Below are 21,730 nucleotides of genomic sequence, written 5' to 3' on the forward strand. Positions count from 1 at the left end.
GGAACAACTTCAAGGCTTTTTCATCGCTAGCTCCTGTTTATTCCTTGCACCACTGAAGTGTAGAATGGAAAGAAAATGAGTGAGTGGGAGAAATAGACTGGTCTGTGGCAGAGACTGGCAGCACTGCCAGTCTTAAAAGTCCTCAGCAAAGCTCATCTCACAAAATCTCAGAAGCTTGCTGAGATTTTTTTTATATGGGAAAGCATGAAATGAGCATTTCCAAGTGAGAGGGGTGGGGGTTTCCTGCTCTTCCGCAGCAAATACAGACAGATCATGCCTTCCCCCACACCAGCCTTTTCTGTGGAGCCATGTGCATTCCAAGGGACAGAACAGAGCAGCTCCTAAACACAATAAACATTACTCTGTCTGCATTAGTTTTTACATTTCTTTGTTTTATTTCTTGTTTTGTTTGAAATTACCTGTACCACAGGAATACAATTTATTTAACAGGTTGTTATTTTTTTAGGAGCAGATAATAGTTAAGTAGATAATGTTTATTTCACTGACTGTCTATGACTCCCTGCATCATTCTCACAGCCTCTGTCTCTCTCTGGCCTCTCCACATAACCCAGCCACAAGAACAGCAGAGCAGCCTTTGGCCATACGATTGATTATAGCTTGTGGATACAAAGTGGAAGCTCTGTTTTCTTAGCTTCAATTGGTAATAAAAGCTCAACATTACATTCTAGGGTCTTTCTCAATTACTTGCCCCTCTAATAGCTGCTTACATGTTTCTGGTGAAGCATGTTTTATTTTATATATTTATAATAGTTTTAAAAAAAAAGATGACATAGCTTACAAAGAGAAAAATAATGCCCCCTTAGCATAAGCAATACTGCAAGGTTCTGATTGTTGTGGGGACATTTCTTGTAGCTTCACAGTTTTGCTGCAAGGTGTAATGCCCAAGTTTCCCCAGAAACCTAAATTCAGAGTGGTAATTTACCTTTTAATTGATCCCCATGAAATTTGTTTTGCATTACAGGTCAGACACTGCTGTTCCCAGAGAAGAATGTGCCCAAAACAGAAGAGCTGGTCACTTGGGAAGAACTGCCTTTTGTAGTAGCTGAGAGGTACATGGTTTTTGTTATCCACACATGCAAATCAGGGGCTGGAGCTGCTTTTACCATAGTTGCTGGTCTGGGTTTATTCACTGTCACTGATACACTTACCTCTACTGCTTCTCTTTTCTTTAAGTCATAGAGCCCGTCTGTTTTCCAAGGCTCGAGCTCCATCATCTTTTGCCCCATGAAGAAGGACAGCTGTATGACTGCTGACTCTGTGAATCCTGTATTACAAATGAGCAGCATAAAGAGCACTGACCCAGAACCCATTTCCTAGTTCATGTCTCACCTTCCACATCCCCAGACTTTTTTGTAAGACTGTGAGCATTCAAAGACCTAAGCAGTAGCTGAAGCTTTTTTTCCTACTTCAAAGTGCATTGGGAGAACTACACTATGTTACACTCCTCTGCAATCCAGCTCACTGCGTAGCTGGAAATGTTCCTCAGCTGTGTCAGTGTGATAGCACTAGTGATGCACAGCAGATCACAGTAACTGGGAAGAGATGATTGTGATTCTGCACTTGTTTGAAGGGCCCAAGAGACCTGACCTGCTTCCCAATTTATGATGGTACAAGCCTTTTAAGGGTTAAATCTAGACAGGTGTTTCTGTCCCACTTCCTGGGGAAGAGTTTCCATTCCTTGCTAAGAGAGTTTAGTATACCCTAAGTACTGTCTGGTTCACTTCCCATCCTATTTCAGAAGAAATGCAAACATTTCCCTGCATATTATCTTCAAGCAATGGAGAATATTCAGATGGGCTCCAAGGTTATGCAGCTTTAATGGAGAAAAAAGTTCCTGGAAAAAAAGGTATTTGGTATCTTTATATTGCTCTGCCAAAGCAGGAGTTGCCTCTATCCCATAGCCCTAATCTAAGAAGCCAGCAGTCTCTGTGAGCTAGAAGCTAACTCGGCAGCTCTCCTTAATTATGTTTTGTAGTCAGTTTCCTGTTACAGAGAGCAGGCCTGAGTCCAAACAAAAGAAAGCTAGAAAAGCCTTTTGGGGTTGTTTTTGGGTGGTTTTTGGTTTTGGTTTTTTTTCCGAAGGAGGGGAGTGTGAGAGTGTGTGTTTGTGTGTGAGTAAGTGACTTTTCCGGCGGGGCCCAACAGACTAAGAATTGCTTCTTAGGATCTTTTCAACCCATTTTGGGACAGCTACCTTTGCACAGCAGGCCAGGACACAATGTACTGTGGCTGAGCTGTGTGGGACTTGGCAGCATTGCAGCAGTGGTCAAGTTAGTCAAACTTGCAGGTGATAATGCAACCCAGCACATCTGTGAAAGCATTTATGCCACACCCAGGAAGAGTTGCCAGAGCGCAGCACACGGCAAGATGGCTCTGTAGTGGTGGCATGCATTTCACATTGGTCCCTCAGTCACAGATAGGTACAGGGATAATGAGTGCAACCAAAAGCCTCTCATTTTCTCCCCAGCTGCCTCTGGGAGGGAGCTGGGGAGAGAAGCACAAATATCCGCTCAAAGCACAAGGCCGCTGTGTAATTGCTACTGCTGTGAGCACAGAAGGAGTCCCAGTTCCCAGGTGCCTTCTGCCCCTTAGGTCTCTGCTGGTTTACTAATATGCCTGAAGCAAGACAATTCCTTTATCAAGTGAGTACAAAATGAGTGACTGTGTAGCATAGGAAGAACTCAAAGGAGATGGAATGGAACTAATTAAAGTACAAGGTGTGAGCTGGCTATGAGAGCTGAGAGGTCACCATCAGTCAGCACCCCTGTGTCTGAGCCTGCCAGGGCAGGGTTCTGCAGTACTGACAGCCCTTGCTGGGACACATTCTGCTCCAGCAGAAAACAAGCACCCAGTGTCTCTGATCACACATCTCAACCCTGCTTTGGAAGACTTCTTCCTGGGGACAAGTTTACTCCTCTGCCACACCACCTTTCTCCTGGGGAAGCCAGGAAAGGATGGAAGCTTGAGGAGAACAGAGGCAATAGAGTTAGTGGTGTCTCAAATGTAGATCAGAGATTTTTTCTCACCTCTACTGCCATGCTGCTGACCACAAAAAAAGACAATACACTCAGTTTTCGTCAGCTCAGGATGCCTTAAAACTAAGTGACCTAGAAAATAAAGTTTCAGGGAACACTAACAGTCAGTTTTGTCAGTCACCTACATTCCCCTCTGGCTACTGGGAATGCAGCAGCTATGGCTTAGGCAGCAGATCTACACCAGGGCTTGGAGACAGCAGGAACCTGGTTACATAAAAGGAATAAATAAACATTTCCCCTGTTCTTCTCCCACCACCTCAAGGTCAGGTATTTGCTTTCTGATCAGCAAGAGAACCTCTTACCAGCCCCAGGTATAATCTATGCTAGCTCTTTTCCTGCTGTTGAGGATAATGGGATGAGGCAGGGGAAGACAGTAGTTGGAGTATCAGGGGTTTCATGCCATCCTCTAATTTATTTCCCTGGGCTGCTGCAAAAAAGCAATCTCTCAGGCTCTAGAGCTGCCTCCTCTGAAAAGCAGTGCCCTTGATTCCTAACTAGAATTTGGCAATAAGCCTAAAGTCTCTGTGGAGCCAAAGAGCTCTAATGAAGTCTAGGAAAGATCTGGTTTGGGGTGTATTTATACTTGGGCAGTAACCATGCAGACAAAGCCCTGTGTTCTCTGCCACAAGGAACAGGTGGGGAATGGCACTCAGCTGAGCTGAAGAGGCAGGTGTGATACACTATGGGGTGAAAAGTGTGCAAGAATTGTAGTTAGCACCACATAGGAGAGGATACAGAGATTATCAAGTCAACCCAGCACTGAAGCATAATATCAGACTCTTTTCTCTTGCCATTTGGGAAAGACTTGCATTTTCTCAGGGACATACATCCTACCTCTTCAAGGGCCTGCAGGGACTGTACATGGGAGGGACTAGCCAGGCGTAATGACACACTGTACAAGGTCGCAGAATATCTTACACAGTTAGGAGCATCTTTCCCAGTAAGAAGTGGGGCCTGTATGTACAAGTGTTAGAGGAGTCTGGGAGGCAGCCTTTTTGTTCAGGAGAGGTCCAGCAGCATTGTTCTCCAAAGGAGCATCTACTCTATGGTAAGAGGCAGAAGAAAGGTGACAAAAAGAAGGACCATGGCTGCTTCCCTTTCTAACTGACCCCTCATAACACCAGCAGATAAAGTTTATATTGACTCTATTCTTCCTCTCTTCCTGCTTCTGTCCCCACTCCCCCTCCAGAACTGGCAGAGGGAGCTGGGGAGCAGGCAGCCTGGACAGTGCTGAGAGCATCACTGATCAGAGGGGCTGAGCCCTCATGATGCCTCAACAAGTGCAAGAGCATAATCTGGTATTTCCCACAGAGAAAACAATGAAAAAAAGAGAAACAGGTGACTGATTAAAAGTTTCCCCCCTTCTGTACACAAGATTCTGCAGTCACGCCGACAGATAGACATTAAATAATTCTTCCATAATAAATGATTGGAGATAAAAGCCGGCGGTGGCTGCTGCTGCTGTTTGGATTGCTCCGTTGTCTGCATCTTTGTTACTAGTTTGTTCCCCGGCCACTGTCGGCTGGTGCTGGGGTTGTCAGACCTTTGCCTCTAGCATTTCTAGGAAGAGTTTATGCATTGGAACTTTGCCCTGCAGTTTGATGCTGTAGAAGTGCTGCACAGCTTTGGCAGCCGTCTGCCGCAGGAGGGGCAAGGTCAGGAGCAGCTTGCCTGCTCGCCGGGGCTCCTCATTGCGCTGACTCAGCTCGTAGTCCTGCAGGGCTTCGTGGAGAAGGTCCTGGAGTTTCTGCACTGCATCCATGTCCTCTATGTGCATGGAGTCTGGGGTGAGGGAGAAAAGACAGCAAACAGACAAGTCAGACATAAGAAAGGAAATCCTTTTTGGTCCTGAAGCTAAAGATGTTTTCTTTCCTTCTTGTCTGTTGTTGTGGGGATTTTTTTGGGTTTTTTGTCTGGCCACCCCCTTCCCCCACCCCAGCAGGGGGTGAGGGGTGTTGTTGGTGCTGGTTTCGTTTGTTTCTTAAGGGGAAAAAACCAGCTTGCTGGCCGGTGTGGTGCTGCTGCAATGAAGTTTGGCAGCAGCCCAGTGTGTTGGCCCTAGCAGTGCAGGGACAGTAAGGTTGCCAGGGGTAGGTGGGTGACACATGTGCCCTGTGTGCTGCCCATTTTGCCAGCCACCCACCCAATGCAATGCAGGGGTCAGGCAGGAGCCTTTGTGATTTGCACTTTCACTTGCCCTCCATGCTCCTTATTGGGAGAGTCACCCTGCAAGGGGCAGCAGCTGCTGTGCTGCCGCTTGGGAGCAATCTCATTAAGAATAATTAACACTGCTATAGCGCTTCATCTGTCTAAACTGCCTAATTGCCGTGCAGCTGCTCAGGGTGTCAGCAAGACAGAAAAGCCCCAGTAGGTCACAACCAGCGTACCCGGGGGTGTTGCCAGACCCACCTTTGTGCATATGCCCCTGTTTTCAGAGACTGACAGCAGCTGCTCAAGGAGCTTCCTGATGAAATAAAGGAAACCCACACCTCCTGCAAGACCTCTTCCCTTAGGCTGCTAGTTAGATTCTACGAGCTGTTGGAGGGGCTAGCAGGGTTTGCAAGGCTCCTTGGTGTGTCTGCGAAGCAAAGGTAGCTAGCTGGTAAGGACCCGGTCCATGGCTGAGGTAGGGAACCGTGTTGAACACATACTGCTAAACTTGTGGGTAAGTCATGGTGTCAGAGGGCGGCACCAAAGAGCAGAGAGGCACAGCGTCACCAAAGGTTTTCTCCTGTTTCATCTTGCTGATACTTGCTTCTTTCTTACAACCATGACAGAGCTGGAGACACTGTTGCCTTGTCTTCATTGTTCAGAGACTTTTAATCAATACTGAAGCCATTGATAAAGATTCCTGCCACAAGGCAACAAATCCAGAAGCAACGGCAAAGAGACAATATGGCAAGCACACATGCAGACATGTAGTTGCACCGCCTGCCATCACAGCTTGGGCTTTGCAGGGTGGCAGTGCTCTGGCTCAGCCTACACAAAAACACAAATGTGAGGACATGGGTTCCCCAGAGTGACAGCAGTGAAGGGGAGGAAAGCTGACTGAAGTGCCAAAATCTCTCTAGAAACATGTGTCATCTTTATGGAGAGCACAACACAAATTAGAGACTGTGAATTGTGCAAGATACATTTATGGTAAAAATGCTATTTATGATGCATGATTTATGAAGTATTACAACAGTTAGGAAAATATTATGTCTAGCAAGAAAGCTGTTTAAGAAGCTGTTTAGAAGGAATGCACTAATTAAGAAGATATTAAAGGGAAGTATTCCCAAGAAGCCTATTGAAGAATGATTCTCGATGCATTTACACTTTTTATCCAAGAGACCAGGCAAAGAAGCGCAGGAGAGGGCTGCTGGGTCATCACAATGGCCTGAGCTAGACACAGAGGTTGATTCCGAAAAGTAGGGAGGAAGAAGCATGTTGCCAAGTCAGTCTGGCAACTTCTCCCAGCCAGGTAGCACCTCTGAAAAATTTCCATACACAATCCAAGAGAAGTGAGTGGGGTCTGTTTCCTGCCAAGTTGCAGAGGTCATTTTGAAGACTGGAAGTATCAAAAGCTGGAATCTGTTTAATGTCCTTCTGGCTAGGGGCACAAGGGGGAAAAGTAATCACAGCCTGTCAGAGTTTGCAGATCCCAGTGGGTGCTAGAATTACCATGCAATGAGCCACACTTCAGGGCAAAGCGGGTGCTCTGCTTTTGGGTACTGCTGCTGCTGTACACTAGACAGAATCCCAAAACTGCCCTTCTGCCACCTGGCTTCTGTAAGGTGACAAGACTTAACAGTACTAAATAACTAAGTGTATACTGTGAGAGAAACTGGGGAAATAAAGATCAAAGTCTGCCCCACCCCCCCCCCCCACCCTCTGCTGAAAGAAGCTCAAAATTGGCAGCTGACTGCAAAAAATAAAACAACATTGCAGGATTAATTTCCTTGCAATCCATCAGTGAACTGGTGTCGATGGCATTGATAAACTGTTAATTACGAAATCAATAGCTATGAATTTTTACAGCTATCAGGGCACTGAGGTGGGGGCAGGCTGCCTGACCATGTCCCTGAGGGTCAGCTGGCCCTAGAAGCTGGGCTTCATACCAGGAGCCCTTCTCCAGCACTGCTGGCATGGGGTACAGGGCAGGTGTGAGAATGGACGAGGCCCATTGCTTCATCACCTAACTCTCTTCTTGGAGCTTCTGACAGGAGCAGGAACCTCAGGACCTGTTAGTACAGAATTTGCTGTGCATCCCTTTGCCAGATCCAGACCTTGCTCACTCCATCTTAGCATTAAAATGCATTGCAGAAAAAAAAAGAGAAATAAATTTTGGCCAGTCTGGGATGTCCTAAAATGAATGTGTGCTGTATGCTAACCTGGAGGGCTCCTCAATACATAGGTTAATCAATTCTTATTCCTAAGAAAAGAGGACCTAGGAATGCTTAAAAATGGACTGCTGACTCTGAAGCATAACAAATTAGGTCTACAGCACCTCTATAAAAAAATGGGTGATCATATTGTTTGGGACTTGCCTGCTGCTCTGAGAATTAAGAATTCATCCCTCAGCTCTCTAAAATGCACTTACTAAAGACAGAGATCCCTTCAATTATCTTTGCCAATCCCAGCAGGTATGTTGTTGGTGTGTCACACCAAGGACTCAGAGATCAGCCTACTATCAGTTTCTTCTCTACTAAAGAGTGAATGAGCTCCCACTTCTATTTTCATTTGTTTGAATTCCTAGAACCAAAGGGTCAGTATATACAGGGCTGCATAAGTCCCTAGAACTTGGGTTGCATGAGCAATTACACCCAGAATTTATCCATATGGGAGAAAAGGCAGAAGACAGGTTTAGGCAGCACAGGTGCTAATCTCAGTGTTCATCTTTAAGCCCTATCTCTGATCCAAGCGAGCTGAAGCCTAGCCCAAACTGCTTTCCTCCCATTTGAGGCATCAGCTGTTTGCATGCAAGTGCACACATGCAGGCTCTCTAAGTTTATCCCTGTCAAAAACACACTAAGAAAAATAACTGGCATTAAAAGAATGTGAAGGTTCAATGTTAAGTTACAATAGAAAAATACACTTTCCGTATTCCAGCTTCCTTAGCTGTGTGTCATGAGAAGCTTTAATTACATGAAAAACAAAATCCCATGCTTTACTTTGATATGTTTCAATACAAATAACAAAGCAGGACTTTTGTGGATTATGCTCCTATGTAGCTACACTTCTAGCTGCACTAGGAGAAACCAGTGAAGTCAGAGTGATTTTTTCCATCCAGCTGAGAACATACTTTGGCCTGTGCCTCCTGACGCTTACCTTGGTTTCTTTACTCCACAGCACTGGAAATGGAACCCCAAAGCATCTGATGAGTGTTGGTTGTTCTGCTCTGTCTTTGTTCAGTGTTACTCCACTCCCGTGGAGATTGTCTCATAAGGTTTACTCTGGGCTCTGGGCTCAGTCCTGAAAGCACAGTGAGCAACAACAGCAGAGAGTGCTTCTGTTGCACTGTGAAGAACTTGACAGCAGTGTCCACAGTATGGGCCAAGTAAATGTCCCAGTGTGGCACTTCTTCTGTCACAACTGCTGCCTTAGCACTTCAGCCTCTCTGAGAAGCCCTTCTCCCTTTTTAATCCTGTGACGCTCTTGGTAGACAGGTTCTTTAACAAGTTGATTACATGACCAATAGCCACCATTGCACAGACGAGAGAGGCTAGCCTTGGCCATCTGTCCATCCCGGTTCAGTGGCAAAGTGCAGGCAGCAATCAAAACTAAAAAAGCAATGTATGAGAAATTGAAAAAGGGAACAAAGTTACGAAGTGCAGAAAAATGATAAGGGAAATGAAGGACATAGGAGGAAAAGCCATGGCTAGAAGGGCTAAGGACAGTAAAGAAGTTTTATAAATATTTAAGGAATAGAAGAAAAATGATCATTTGTAGGGGGGCTCTTTTCACCTGGAGATGATTAACCTATTAATAGCAGTGCAGAGTAGATAGAAGTCCTGAGTATTTCTGTCTTATTTGGAAAAGAGAAGCTTTATATACCTGTGTTGTATGAAGATGATGAAGACTTCATATCTGTTGTTTATGCAAGAAGATATTAGAACTTTTAGGACAAACTTCACAGAAATCAGCGGAGCTGGATAACTTGGCTTTAAGAGTTCTAAAATTGCTGGCTGAGGGTCATCTAGGGCAGATTAATGATTAATAAGTCTTGGTATTTTTAAGAAATTCAAGATGACTGGAAAAGTTCTAATGATGCACATAGTTTCCTAGGTCTTACCTGATAATTTCTATGCTAGCCTGATGTGAACTAGGGCAAAAAAAAAGGAAAAAAATGAAGGTGACATTCAATTAAGATTAATAAGATGGCATTTATAAGACATGTAAATGTGGCACTTAGGGACATGGTTTTGTGTTGGACTTGGCAGTGCTGGGTTAACAGTTGGAAGTGGTGATCTTAAAGGTTTCTTCCATCATAAATGATTCTGTGATTTTACTGCCAGTCAACATGATACTTGGGAAGAGAAGTCTTGTCAAACAAACTTGATTTAATTCTCTGATGAGATTACAAGTTTGGTTGATAAAGTTAACTGCACAGATATAATAGACTTAGGTTTTTATAAGGCACTTGGCTTAGGACCACAGGACATTCTCATGAAAAAATTAGCACAATGCAATATCAATAAAGAACACTTTCAGTTGATTAGTAACTGGCTAGATGACAGATCTCACAGTAGAGAAATCTCTACCACAGTAGCTATCAGTGGTGAATCATCCCTGAAGAAGGAGTTTTCACATGGAAATCCACAGGGATCAGTAAAAAAACCAGCTGCTACTCAACTTTTTTATCAATGACCTGTAAGGAAGTGGTTTTTTTCTTTTAAATTGCTACTGCTAAGGAGTGGATGGATGGCAAACAGGAACAGAATGGTGTAAAATGGTGATGACAGGGCAACCTCACAGAATCCTGGACCACGTCCTTACATTTGAAGTAATATATCCATAGCCAAGGAATGCAACTATGGAACAGGAAGTTCATCATGTCAAGCTGTCAGGTATAAAAAGACCTGGAGTCATAGGACCCAGTTCAACAAAGACCATTCTTTGCAGGCTGAACTCAGGCAAACAGACATTAAAGATACAGTGCCTTTTTTTTTTATTTTTAACTAAGAGAATGATTAATTATTAGAGTCAGCTACCAAGCAAGATGTAGATTCCCTCTCTTTTAAACCTTCCAGCTTCACACTGGGTGTTTTTCTGTAAACTGGCTTTAGCCAAACACAGATACTCATTTCAGGGCTGGGCTGCAAGGGTGAATTCTGTGACCTGCATGATGCAAATTTGGCAAAGAGATCTGATGTGAGACAATGAGACTCAGGGGATGTAGAGGGAGCCCTTGTCACACAGCAGCTTTAGCAGTTTCTCTTCCAGATGGGACTCCTGAGCAAAGCTGTCTGGCTGGCTTTGATACAATGCAGCCTGCTGGATTGAGGCCTGCAATCTACATCCACACTGTCTCCCAGTTAAAGGGGGATTCAGTGTCTCTGATCACTGAACATCTCCAGAAAAGGGCTAGGCAGCCCCAACCCCACAGCTTTTTGAAACTGGGACCAGGGTTTCCCCGTTTGCTGTATCTGACCAACAGTACTGAGGTGGATGCAAGTGTGGCTCACATCCCTTTTCTGAACTCATGACACTGGAGTTGGCTTGCTAGTGGAAAAAGCCTCCACAGACCCTTTTACTGCCTGAAAGCAGCAACCAGTCCATCCCTGTCTGTTCCACTCTCTACTACAGGGTCAGAGCACAGCTGGGGCTCTAGCAGCAGTAAGCCTCATTTCTCCCTGCTTTCCAGCTTAGAGTGGAGCTTTGAGAATGTTGCATGACACCAGCAGAGATTCTTAGGCAGTAGGCTCTAGTCTCCTCCCAGGTCAAATAACAGCATGAGCCTTGACTCCCTGGTTGCAAGACTGGCTGGGCCAGGGCTGTACCTGAGTTGGCGAGGGCCAGAGCTTTGAGCGTGACAAACTCCTCCTTTTCCACCTTGAGCTTCTTATAGCGGCGCACCAGTTGTAGGATGGCCAGATAGAGCTCCAGCAGCCCTGTCAGACGAGAGTGCTCTTCATCCATTATGTAGTCCTCAGCATAGACCAGCTTGTCCTCATACGGCAGGGAGCGGTACACAATGCCCAGGATGAGAATTTCCATCCAGGCGCTCTGCAGAAGGCTCATCTGGTCTCCAAGGGAGAGGTTGGAGAACCCTAACGGGGCAAAAGACAAGCAGGGTCAAATGGGTGTGCAGCAAAGCCTCTAGGAGACTAGGGTCCATAGTTTCCCTGAGATTCAAACCATGAATCCCTACTTCCCTACTGACCTGCTGCTTTAAAAAAAACCCCAAACAACTCAATAAGGTGACCTTGTCTCTGTAGCAATCAGCACACATAGACCTTACCCTCCTCTTTGCTCCTATGCCCACCCACAGCCTCAAACAGGAGTTCTGATGCTCTGATTGCATTTATGGCAACCCAAGGTTGGTGACAACCTCTTTTCAATGACTGCTACTTCTTTCATAGCAGCAACTGCTTTGTACTACATTGCCTTCCCACTCTTCCTCTATACGTCTATATTGCTGCCCATTTAGTCTGTCCCAGCTGAAAAAAAGAGCAGAGAAGAGCTCCAGATGGCAGAAAAGAGGGCTTCTGATGGGATAGGAGGGAATGACACAGGCCTGAATTACAAGTATACTACAATCTCACATTTTGGCCAACACGAGAAAAAGTCCTGCTACAACAAAGCACCAAAATGTGTTCAAAAATGAATACATTTGTGAACAGAATCCTCTTGAATTCCTCATCACACTCTGATTTCCATACCAGCAGCTCTGCCCAGTGATAAAATTACCTTTATGGTGCCATACAAGTACCTAAACCACAGCCAAACCTGGCAGCAATGAAACCAGCACCCACAGTGAACCAAATATTCTTGCCAAATACAGAAAGAGCAAAGATAGACCCTGACAGCCCCAGAGTTCACTTGAGAAAATGGAGAGGACAAAATACAGAGGCAATGTCCACCTCAGGGTGGGGGAAAAAGTGCATGGGAAGGAAAATTGTCTGTTATGCCCTCCATACCTGGTACCCTTGAAGGCCAGACATGAAAGATCCTGGGAAATGGGCACTCAACAAGTCATTACAAACAGGAATGGCAAGCATAGTGTGTTGGTCCTCTCTAGGCAGCTTTTACCCACCACGGACAGGCAGAAATTGTACTTTTTTGGCAGCCCCTTCCTTCTAAAGGTTCGTAGGACTGTGAGAGATGAACACCCAGGCACCCCTCAGCTGGGAGGGTGATGCCCCACCAGCCTCCCCAGACAGTTTTCTCCCCAGATGCATATGAAGCCTTGGGGATCACCAAGAGACCTGTGAACTCATGAGCCCCTATGCAGAAGCCTCCCAGCTCCTCTGGATGCATGCAAGGCTCAGCTGGACTTCTTTATCCCACACCCCACCCTGCTCACAGCTCTTGGCCCCACATCGGGGCTTACGTAGCCAGCCACCATGATGATCATTTGATTTCTCTTGTTATCAAGTTGGCAATTAACAAAAGAGCTGATGATTGCTATATTGACTGACTGTAGGATCTCTTTTTCTATCTGCACTATCTCAGCTAGGGAAGGGAAGGCAGAAGGGTGGGTTAGTGGTATTTATTTATCTCTATGCCATGTTTTGTGTTTGTGTTGCCAGGGGAAGCAAAGGGTGATAATGGCCTGGCAGCCCTTGGACATCCAATTTCCCTTATCAGGCCCCTGAATAGAAAAGAGGCCCCAGGCCACATTAATTAACAGATACCAATCAGCTGTCACGTGCTGTGTGTGCAAGGTCTGAGGGGAGCAGTGGGTGGGAGGGAAGAATCAATAAACCATTGGGGAGGAGTGCCAGAGGGAACAGCTAAAGAGGAGTCCAGGCTGTTGGGACGAAGAGGCGAAGAGCTGCAAATCCAGCTCCATGACTGTGAGACTGATTCCTGTACAGCACAGCCTGTGCTCTACATAGCCCTGATGAATCCCACCTCTTGCTCAGGCTGGGAGGTGGGTGCCTTGTCCTTTACCTCACCCTTATGCCCTGCACTTGGAACTTGTGCTGCTCTGGAATGCAGCCCTCCTGACTCAGTCCAAGTGCAGGCTGCTGCAGCTCCAATGCTTGGGGAGCTGTCTCCCCATCTCCCTGCTGCACAGGGAACTGATGAGATTAGCCCTGAGATGGGAGTAAAGGTGCACAGCCACTGTTCCACTATTTAGAACCCGAGATTTCTCCTTTGGTCATCCCTCTCCTAGCTCTGGCCATGGAGATCAGTCCAGGATTTAGGCTGCTGCCTTAAGTCCATTTTCTGGATCAGTCACATGGCCTTTCTGCATCTTCATTCCCCATCCGGATTACAAAAGGCGTTAGGCCATTGCCTCACTGCAGTCTGCCAACAAAATTGCTTAAAGATTGAGAACCAGTCATGTAGTAGAGGGAGAGGATCCAGGACAGGCATGGCTCATACTTTTCTGCTACAGAGTAAAGCAGAAAAATTGATTTACCCCTAGCAGTAGCCTGTACACACAGCATCTCTATTAATTGCCCTTTCCCAGAGGCTGCTGTGGCAGGTGAGAACAGGAGATACCATATTTTACCCTTTGCCAACAAGAACAGAAGAGCCAGCTGCAATTGCCCCACCCACCTGGGAAAGCCCCTGGCCAGAAGCACTCCCAGATAGCCAACAACTCCAGCTCCAGCAGGTGAGTGGGAAGAGGGAGTGCTATGGTGTCAAGACTGGACTTGAAATGTCTGACAGATTTGGGACTCTTGTCCCCCAGTGTTCACCATGGGGAGTGCAAGGGCTGTCCCTGAATCACTGCAGTAAAGGGACGATCGTATAACTCTCTCATGCTGTAAGAGTTGAGATCAGGAAAAGTAAATGTTATTTTCACTGGGCCAAAAACACAGGCTTTCTATTATAGGATTATAACACTGAGGAACCTCTAGTTGTGAAATTTTCTGTCATCTTATAGCTCCTAGGAATTGCTAGAATACCACTGTTTTGCATTCTTGAGCTGTTGATGGCCCAGCATCCAGAAAACACCTTTAGTGATCCATTTCTTGCTGCTTTTCTCAAAAGGTGCCTAATGCACCACTGCCCCAAAAGAGAAGCCTCTGGCTCTAGCACAGAGCTGCATGCATGTTTTCCTCCTTCCCAGGTGCACCATGAGAAAAGCTGCTTTATTTGCAATAGCTGATGTGACATTCAGGTTGGGTTTTTTAAATTTTTTTTTAATTCTTATTTCAGTGGTTTGGCAGTGGGAGCTCCCAGAATTTAAAAAAAAAAAAAAAAAAGTCACATAATTTGTGGCAAGTGGAGTTCATAATCTGTTAATTTATTATCATTTCTGTCATCCTGGAGGGCCATTAGCAGAGGTAATAAAAGGAGATGTAATTATAGGATCTGAGGCCACTCCAGACACAGCTGCTGTCACTCCACTTGCCATATTTCATTCTGTGCTAGTACTAACGTCTTCCTGGTGAGAACAGCACAACAGCTACCCTGGGAGAGCCTTCATCGTCACCCCTCAAGAGAAGTCTTGTCACCCTGCATCAAAGCAAGAAGAAAAGGTGGATGTTGTTCCAAGACAATTTGCATGGGGGAAGGGTGAGTAGTGGGGAGGGGGCCTCATACAGAAGGGAGCAACTCCACATTGGCTAAGTGTGGCTTTTGAGTTCATGGCTAATAAGGCTACTGAGCTAATAACATTCGCTAAACACAATTAAATCATGCTTTATTGTTATCATAGGAAAGTGTGTTTAAGTTTAACCGATTTTATTTGCTGATTTTATTGTACTGTGGGGTAGAGGTTGGTATTGACACCTGGGATCCTTCAGGGTTGGTATGACTTTAATGTCACACCTTTCTTTACTAATGCCAGTGTGAGTACAAGGCAGGAATATGTGACTTTTTCTCCTTTCTCCATCCTTCTCTGACCAAGAGTTTATGCACACAGGAAGCAGTGTCATGTTTTGCTCAAAATCCCTGGAAGGCAGAAATACAGGGCACACGTAATTTAGACACCTGGCAGGCTCCTGGCCCTGCCCTGCTCTGCCCCCTTGCTGCATAACTCAGTATGTTTCATACTTGTTGCAGAACTATAGAGTATTTTGTTCCATTATTATGAACTGTCTTTTATTATCTTTTTCTCTCAGTCCTGCTCTCTTGTGTAACAATCCTTGAGCTCTCACCTGTGCACAGTCCTGTTAAAAATACTGCTGCTGGTCTGAACCATGCCAGGCTGATTATTCTGGCTGTTACTGTGTTGCAGGGCCTTTGATAAGGAAAATACCCAGAGAAATTTGAGATGATGGCAGTTATGTCCTGATTTCAGAAAGGAGAGGAAGAGCCCCTTTCATAGTGCAGGAACAATCTCTACTATACTCCTGTTCTGGGATAGTATTGCCCGGCTGGAAAACTCTGGAGGAACTCAGCTCATCCCACAGCCACAAGATAGGGAACTACAGCAGGGCACTCTGTGTGAACAGAAATAGCCAAGGTTAGAGAGATGTACAACAGCACCTCACTGGACAGCCATAGCAGCTAATAGCATTGCATTAAAGCCATTCCTGTTAACAGCCCAAGTACTGGGTTAGTAGAGCAATCCAGGCTGAGTTCTCTAATCACCACTGTAACCCCACTTGTGATGAATCAGCTTCAGATGGATTCCAGCACTAGTGATGGGTATAATCCCTGCAGATATGGCAGATCTCATGTAAGAAGGGCACCACCAAGATTAACCTCTTCTCAGAAATACCATCCTGAAAAAGTTTCTTCAGACTTCAGAGTCCCATCTCATAACAATCCATATTCCATATAGCCCAGAAAACCATTAACTCTTGGGTCCCAGGAGAAATACTCTCTGGAAAAAGGGAAGCAGCTACCAAAAAGCCAAAAGAGGAGCAACAGAAAGAAACAAAATACATGGGAAAACTAAACTGTCTGATCACTCATGTTAAGATGCTTCATCAAACAATGAAGAACTTAAAGCCAAGAAGCAAAACAAAACAACACAGACCCGTGCAGTGAAAGACATAGACAGCATGCAATAAATCCTGTGATCCTGTATCAGAGCCTCATATATTCTCCTGACACAAGGGAAGGGGACAGAAGGCAGGAGGTAGCTGAAGTGAGTTGTTTATAGCTTTAGTGAGCTGTTCATAGTGAATGTCTGAAGCAATCTTTGGAAAGCAGCCTTGTAAACCCCAAGGATATCCCCTACGTTCCCTGGCTAGCCTTCTCCACACACAAATCCAACCTATCTGTTTCTGGGTTGGAGAGAGACTAGGAGGGGAACATTTTCCTTTCCCAGTCCAAATCTGGGAAGAACCCAGAACTCAACATTGAGGGCCATATCTGTTCCTTCAGCCTCGGTCCACCCTACCTGCAGGTGTGGAAGACTTGTTATGTCACTCAATCACACAGACACACACTGGATAGTCTGTGAGCCTTCCAAGGCCAGTCACACTGCCAATAAGTTGTCCTCATTATTTGTCAACAAAGAAGGCTTGGGATTCACTGGCAATAGCATGTCATCTATTGCAATGGTACTTGTTCTGTGACAAATCCATTATGACAAGCTTTCTTGAGTCTGGACAAGAATGCCCACTACTGAGAGGGTGTGTATCTGCCTTGTTATTATCACTATAGTCCAGTCACTGCCATAATATTTATTCATCTATAAACACAACAGACCTAGGTCATGTTGATGTAGGGCAAAATCACAAAAGTTCACCGTACCATCCCTAAGGCTGTTCCCAAATGCTTTCACTGGGCCACTCAATGCTGGGTATGACAGAAAACTTCATTGGATCATATCAAAGCCTTCTGCGTAATCCCAGGGCACACACAGGTACAGTGATCAATTTATGCACCTCCATCATAGGCTGCATTGGAGTTTGTTACCAATGAGAGCCCATCACTAGCAGTTTTTTGTAACAGTACTTTCCTCCCATCACTATAGGAAAAAGTCCTGGTTGAGGCCAAAACTGATAAGCAGAGATAAAAAATAGCTCCCTTTGCTGTTCATGCTTACACCCTTGTCATTCCCCATTTACCTGGGATGTGCTTTGCCCAGCCAATGATCACCACCAGTTCCCTGTCTGCCAGGTCACAGAGGGTTGTCAGGGCTTTGATGTCACTCTCCGGCATGGTTGGATCAGGCATGGCATAAATCTTCTCTGGCTCAGCCACCAGCAAGTGGGAGACGATCTTAGTCACTGCACATTTCAAAGGAGAAGTTGTTGTATCTCTCGTGACATAAGGTGAACCCTCCTGGGATAAGACATGACTATAGAGCCCCTAGGACCTCAGGAATGGTTTTGGTCACAACAGAAAACCACACTGCAGCTACACAAGCTGTAGTGATCTGCCTATGCCAAACCAGCTCTGCACAGGGATGACAAAAGCAGGAAGCTGCTGTAATGTTGTCAGTCATTGTCTCAGGTAGGTCCAGTGAGGGGAGAAGGAGGTATAAGCAATCAGTTGGTGGGATGTGGAAGAGTTTAAAGAACTATGGGTAGTACTGAAGAGAGAAATCAGCATGGGACTGGTTTTGTTAACATGGCTTGGGTAAAGGAAAAGATCAGAATATCACTAAATGGATTTACATAATCTCCTAGGAAAGGTGTGGTATTTAACCCTAGGTACAATGAATACAGAACCTGAGCTGTACCTAGGCCTGTCTAATCTACCTCTACGCTATGATCATAAGACAAAATTCTAGTGCTGTTGTCTGATACAGGAATTGGAAGTGACAACTGCTCTGTACCTTTTGGGAGACCAGTGAAAAGAAATATAGTGGCAGCTCCAAGAACCACGTTTCAAGACCAATACGTACATGGCTTTTTAGCTGGGGGAGGGATCTGTAAGCTCAGATAAGTGCTGCTCTCAGAATCCAGTCTCCTTTTGTATTTCTGACGACCTCCACGGACTCGATCCAGACGAACACCTGCAAGTAAAACCAAAAAAGTCCTCGTCATTCCTTAGTGCCTTACGGAACCTTGACATGCAAATACTAAAATTTGCTAAGTAAGATGTTCCCCCTACTCCAGGGAGCTTCCTTCTCCCAAACACTTGAGATCTCAGCTGAACCCATCAATCTCAATACCAGCTACACTGCCTCCAGCTCTAAGCATGCTGCTCTGAGCTTTGCTTTTATTCAAAACATTAATGAAGACAGAAATTAACCCATTCAGACTCCTGAATCACTATCAATCTGATGGGAAAATGAAAAGCTCCAGACCTCAATGCCCTCTACATGATCCTGCTTTTAAAAAGAAAGACTTTAAATGTCAATCAAGACTGCAGTTATAACAATAAGCTTTTAGATTGTTCTTAAAAATGGGAAGTTAAATGTTCTGTGACCTCTCACTGTTTATATTTGAAAAAAGTGACCTATAGCAAAGAGCTAATGAACTATGAATTCAACAGAGATGTTTCAGCCTTGATCAAGTAAGGCAACTGTAATAAAAGTAGAATCCAAATAAATAGAAACAACCTTGACTACAATGAAGCAATGATAAAGATGAAGTAGGGAGACACTGAAGAATTTGTTGCAACTCTTTCAAAATACAGTGAATCAGACTGGAAACTGCACTCCGAAAACAATTCCCAGTGACTGGGAAGTACCAGTCATTGTCACCATGCAAAAAACCACAGCAGCATCAATAGACCAGGAACAGCAACTAAATTGTGCTATTAGTAAAAAATACAATGTTAAAAAGAAACTGTGAAAAAACCCCATAGATATTTGTGCAGTTGTCTGTTATTTCTGACCAGCCAAATAGTCTCTCATAATCAGTCTGTGAAATTGGGGTAACCCTCTTGCTGGGAGAAACAGCTTTGGAAAAAAAAAAAATCTTTCAAAGTAAATGTAGGATCATTTGATTAGAATAAAATTTTGAATTTACACTATACAGGTACTTCCTTAGAAACACACAGGAGTTTATATAGTCTGATAATGGGAACCAATTATGTGATACACTTACTAATCACATTAAATCATTAATATTTTGCAATCATACCACTACATAAACACAAACAACTAAAAGCAAACACTCCACATCAGTTTGAAGTGACACTTTTTGAACAACTTGTACACATGAAAAAACCTGCAGTCTGCTGGCAAATATTCTACCCTAGAAGGAGGCACGTCTGTCACACTGCATTTCAATGCCATGTTTGCTTACTTTGTCAGGGAAAAGAGAAAGCTTTTACTGTAATGCTCACACCAGCCACACCTGCACCACCTGAAACCACAACTTGCAACAACATCTAGATCCCGATACTCTTCGTGGCTAGAGCACCAAAACAATTTGACTGACAGACACTGTCAACTGCTGGCCCCCTAAGCAGAAAGAATACCAGGCCAACAACACTCAGTCTGGCAGCAGTATCTCCCTCCGAGCAGGAGAAGCAGGAATGAGAAGGCATGGAGCTCTGCAGAACAAGGGAACTGCTGCTCTGGGTGGCTGCTATGGCAGGACAGCAGATGTTAAAGATGGAGAGAAAGGTATGAAGCTGATATAGGTGAACTCAGGTCACACTGAGTAATTTCTTTCCCCTGCTCCATTTTCTATTTCTGACTCTGTATGGAGAGAATTCACTGACATCCCTAAGCATAAGTACCACCTTTCTCTTCCATTACATGGTATTGTTTCTGAAAATGTCGCCTATTGCTTCTTTTACCTCCATTTCCAGTGGCAGGTAGCCTTTGGGCAAGACTCCTTCCTGGGAGCCCAAACATGCTCCAGAGAGCAATTTCAAACAGGACAGCCAGGGAATCCCAAAACTGAGGTTATCTAGGGAGATCCCTGAGAAACAGCAGTAATAAAGTCCTGGATGAAGCAGGAAATTTTCATTTTCATTTTCATCCATTATTTCTTTCCCTCAATAAATGTGCCCTGGTTTCTTAAGAAAAAAAGACCTTTATTCCATGCTTTGCTGAATGAATGACACCTACCTATAAGCCAGGAGAGAAGGGAGAGACACAAATTTCTGGAATTGCCAGTAAACCAAACAACCAGGTATGAAAATTAAAAGGGTCAGGAATACACTGTTGAAAGATTGTAGAGGAATCCAGAACAGGCTGCCAAGATTCAGGACTGAATCACATCTTCCCAGGACCCTCCCAGATAAGGGTCATAGGTGAGTGCATTCCCTCACACCAGTCAGGGGGAAGGAGGGAGGGAGGGAGATGCCATTCTCGGCCAGCAGAAACCAACACACAGCCCTCCAGGATGCTTTTGCTGTGAAGTTTGCTAAGCAGCGGGGAGGGGGAACTAGGAGGAGTAGGGAGGAAATGGGGGAAAGAGCCTCCCAAGGAGAAGAATGCCATCCTCCAGTGCTTGGCAGAGGGATAGCTGCACAGGTTGCAGCAGTATTAGGGACCCTCAATCAGATTATAAGGACACAAGGGACTTAAGTGCATTAAAGAAAGATAAGGAAGACGCAGAGAGATTTACCCTCCATCCCTCCTTCCCTCACTGAGCAGATAGAGGTCTGTTTGCCCAAGGACTTCAGCTTGTTAATTTTGAACAACTGTTTGTCCTCCTCTTGTTCCCCTTCCTGTGCGACACTCCTTGAGGCAAATGTTTTCAATCAGCACTTGCAGAGCCACAATTCTACCCTGTCATCACTGCTCCAGCCACAGAGCTGGTGAATAGGCTGAGCCCCACATCCCAGCACACCCCAGCTCCAGCTGCTGAGTGCAATGACCCACAGGTACTACAGTAAACAAAAGCATTTCAACCCCCGGGTCCCTGACTGTGACACTCCAGACATAAGCATCATGGTAAAATCCTGTTCTTAAAGATCTGACAGCCTAATGTGTCATGTCTAGATGGAAGGAAAGGGCATGGCCAAAAATCAGTACCTGTGCTATTTAGGTACTCAGGTTAATGCCTGCTGCTCTGCTTGATTTCCTCTGTGGTTGATTTTAAGACAGGCAGGCTGGTTACAGTGCAGCTCTGAGAGGGACACTAAAGGACAGACATTAAAATGGAGTGGGGAGGTGTGGTGGGTAAGCTCAGAGAAGCAGCATGAAGGAAAACACTAAACAAAGAAGAAATGGAGGGGGATGTAAACTGGGATATGAATGGAAGTGAGAGAGTGTAAGGAGAAGGGAGACAAAAGAGACAGGGCTGGAGCAAAGCTGTATGGCACATATGCTGTAATTGCAAGGGCAGGTTTCACACCACATGTGCAGCCGCCTGAGCGTTAACTGCAAGGTGCAGCAGCCACGTATGAGATGCTGCTGGCCCATACGAAGACTTGCATAGGATTGGTACTGCAGCCTCATAACAAGACAGCAGCAAAACAAAGCTGTTGCCTTCCAGCTCCTGCACAAACCCTATTCTCACATGACTCACAAGTGGCCAGTTCAAAGGAGAGAAGGCACTCGTTCTACAAAAATGTCACCACCACAGGCACTCCTGGACCCTGCTTTGTTGTCAGCAAGGAGGTGAGATGCAACAGTATAGGGCAGAGTTTGGAAAGCACCATCCCTTGATATCTTGCTGGCAGTTCCTTCAAATGAAGGCTATCTATTCTGGAAACATCCCCTCTCCTCCCACTCCCCTGTATTGCCAGAAAGTGCTGCT

General features: G+C 45.2%; 1 protein-coding gene across 2 annotated transcripts in view; it reads right to left on the minus strand.

Moving 5' to 3' along the window:
* Positions 1-371: 371 nt before the first annotated feature.
* ESRRB (estrogen related receptor beta) overlaps positions 372-21,730 on the minus strand; it is a 135,474-nt gene continuing 114,115 nt past the window's right edge. For both annotated transcript variants that reach the window (XM_048306102.1, XM_048306101.1), the window contains exons 4-7: positions 17,968-18,078; positions 17,186-17,347; positions 11,039-11,308; positions 372-4,838 (exon numbers count right to left, since the gene is read on the minus strand). In XM_048306102.1, coding sequence (XP_048162059.1) covers positions 4,594-4,838; positions 11,039-11,308; positions 17,186-17,347; positions 17,968-18,078 — 788 coding nt within the window. In that variant the 3' untranslated portion in view covers positions 372-4,593. The remainder of the gene's footprint in view (positions 4,839-11,038; positions 11,309-17,185; positions 17,348-17,967; positions 18,079-21,730) is intronic.

This window comes from Corvus hawaiiensis, chromosome 6, assembly GCF_020740725.1.
Source record: "Corvus hawaiiensis isolate bCorHaw1 chromosome 6, bCorHaw1.pri.cur, whole genome shotgun sequence".
Classification (NCBI taxonomy): Eukaryota; Metazoa; Chordata; class Aves; order Passeriformes; family Corvidae; genus Corvus; species Corvus hawaiiensis.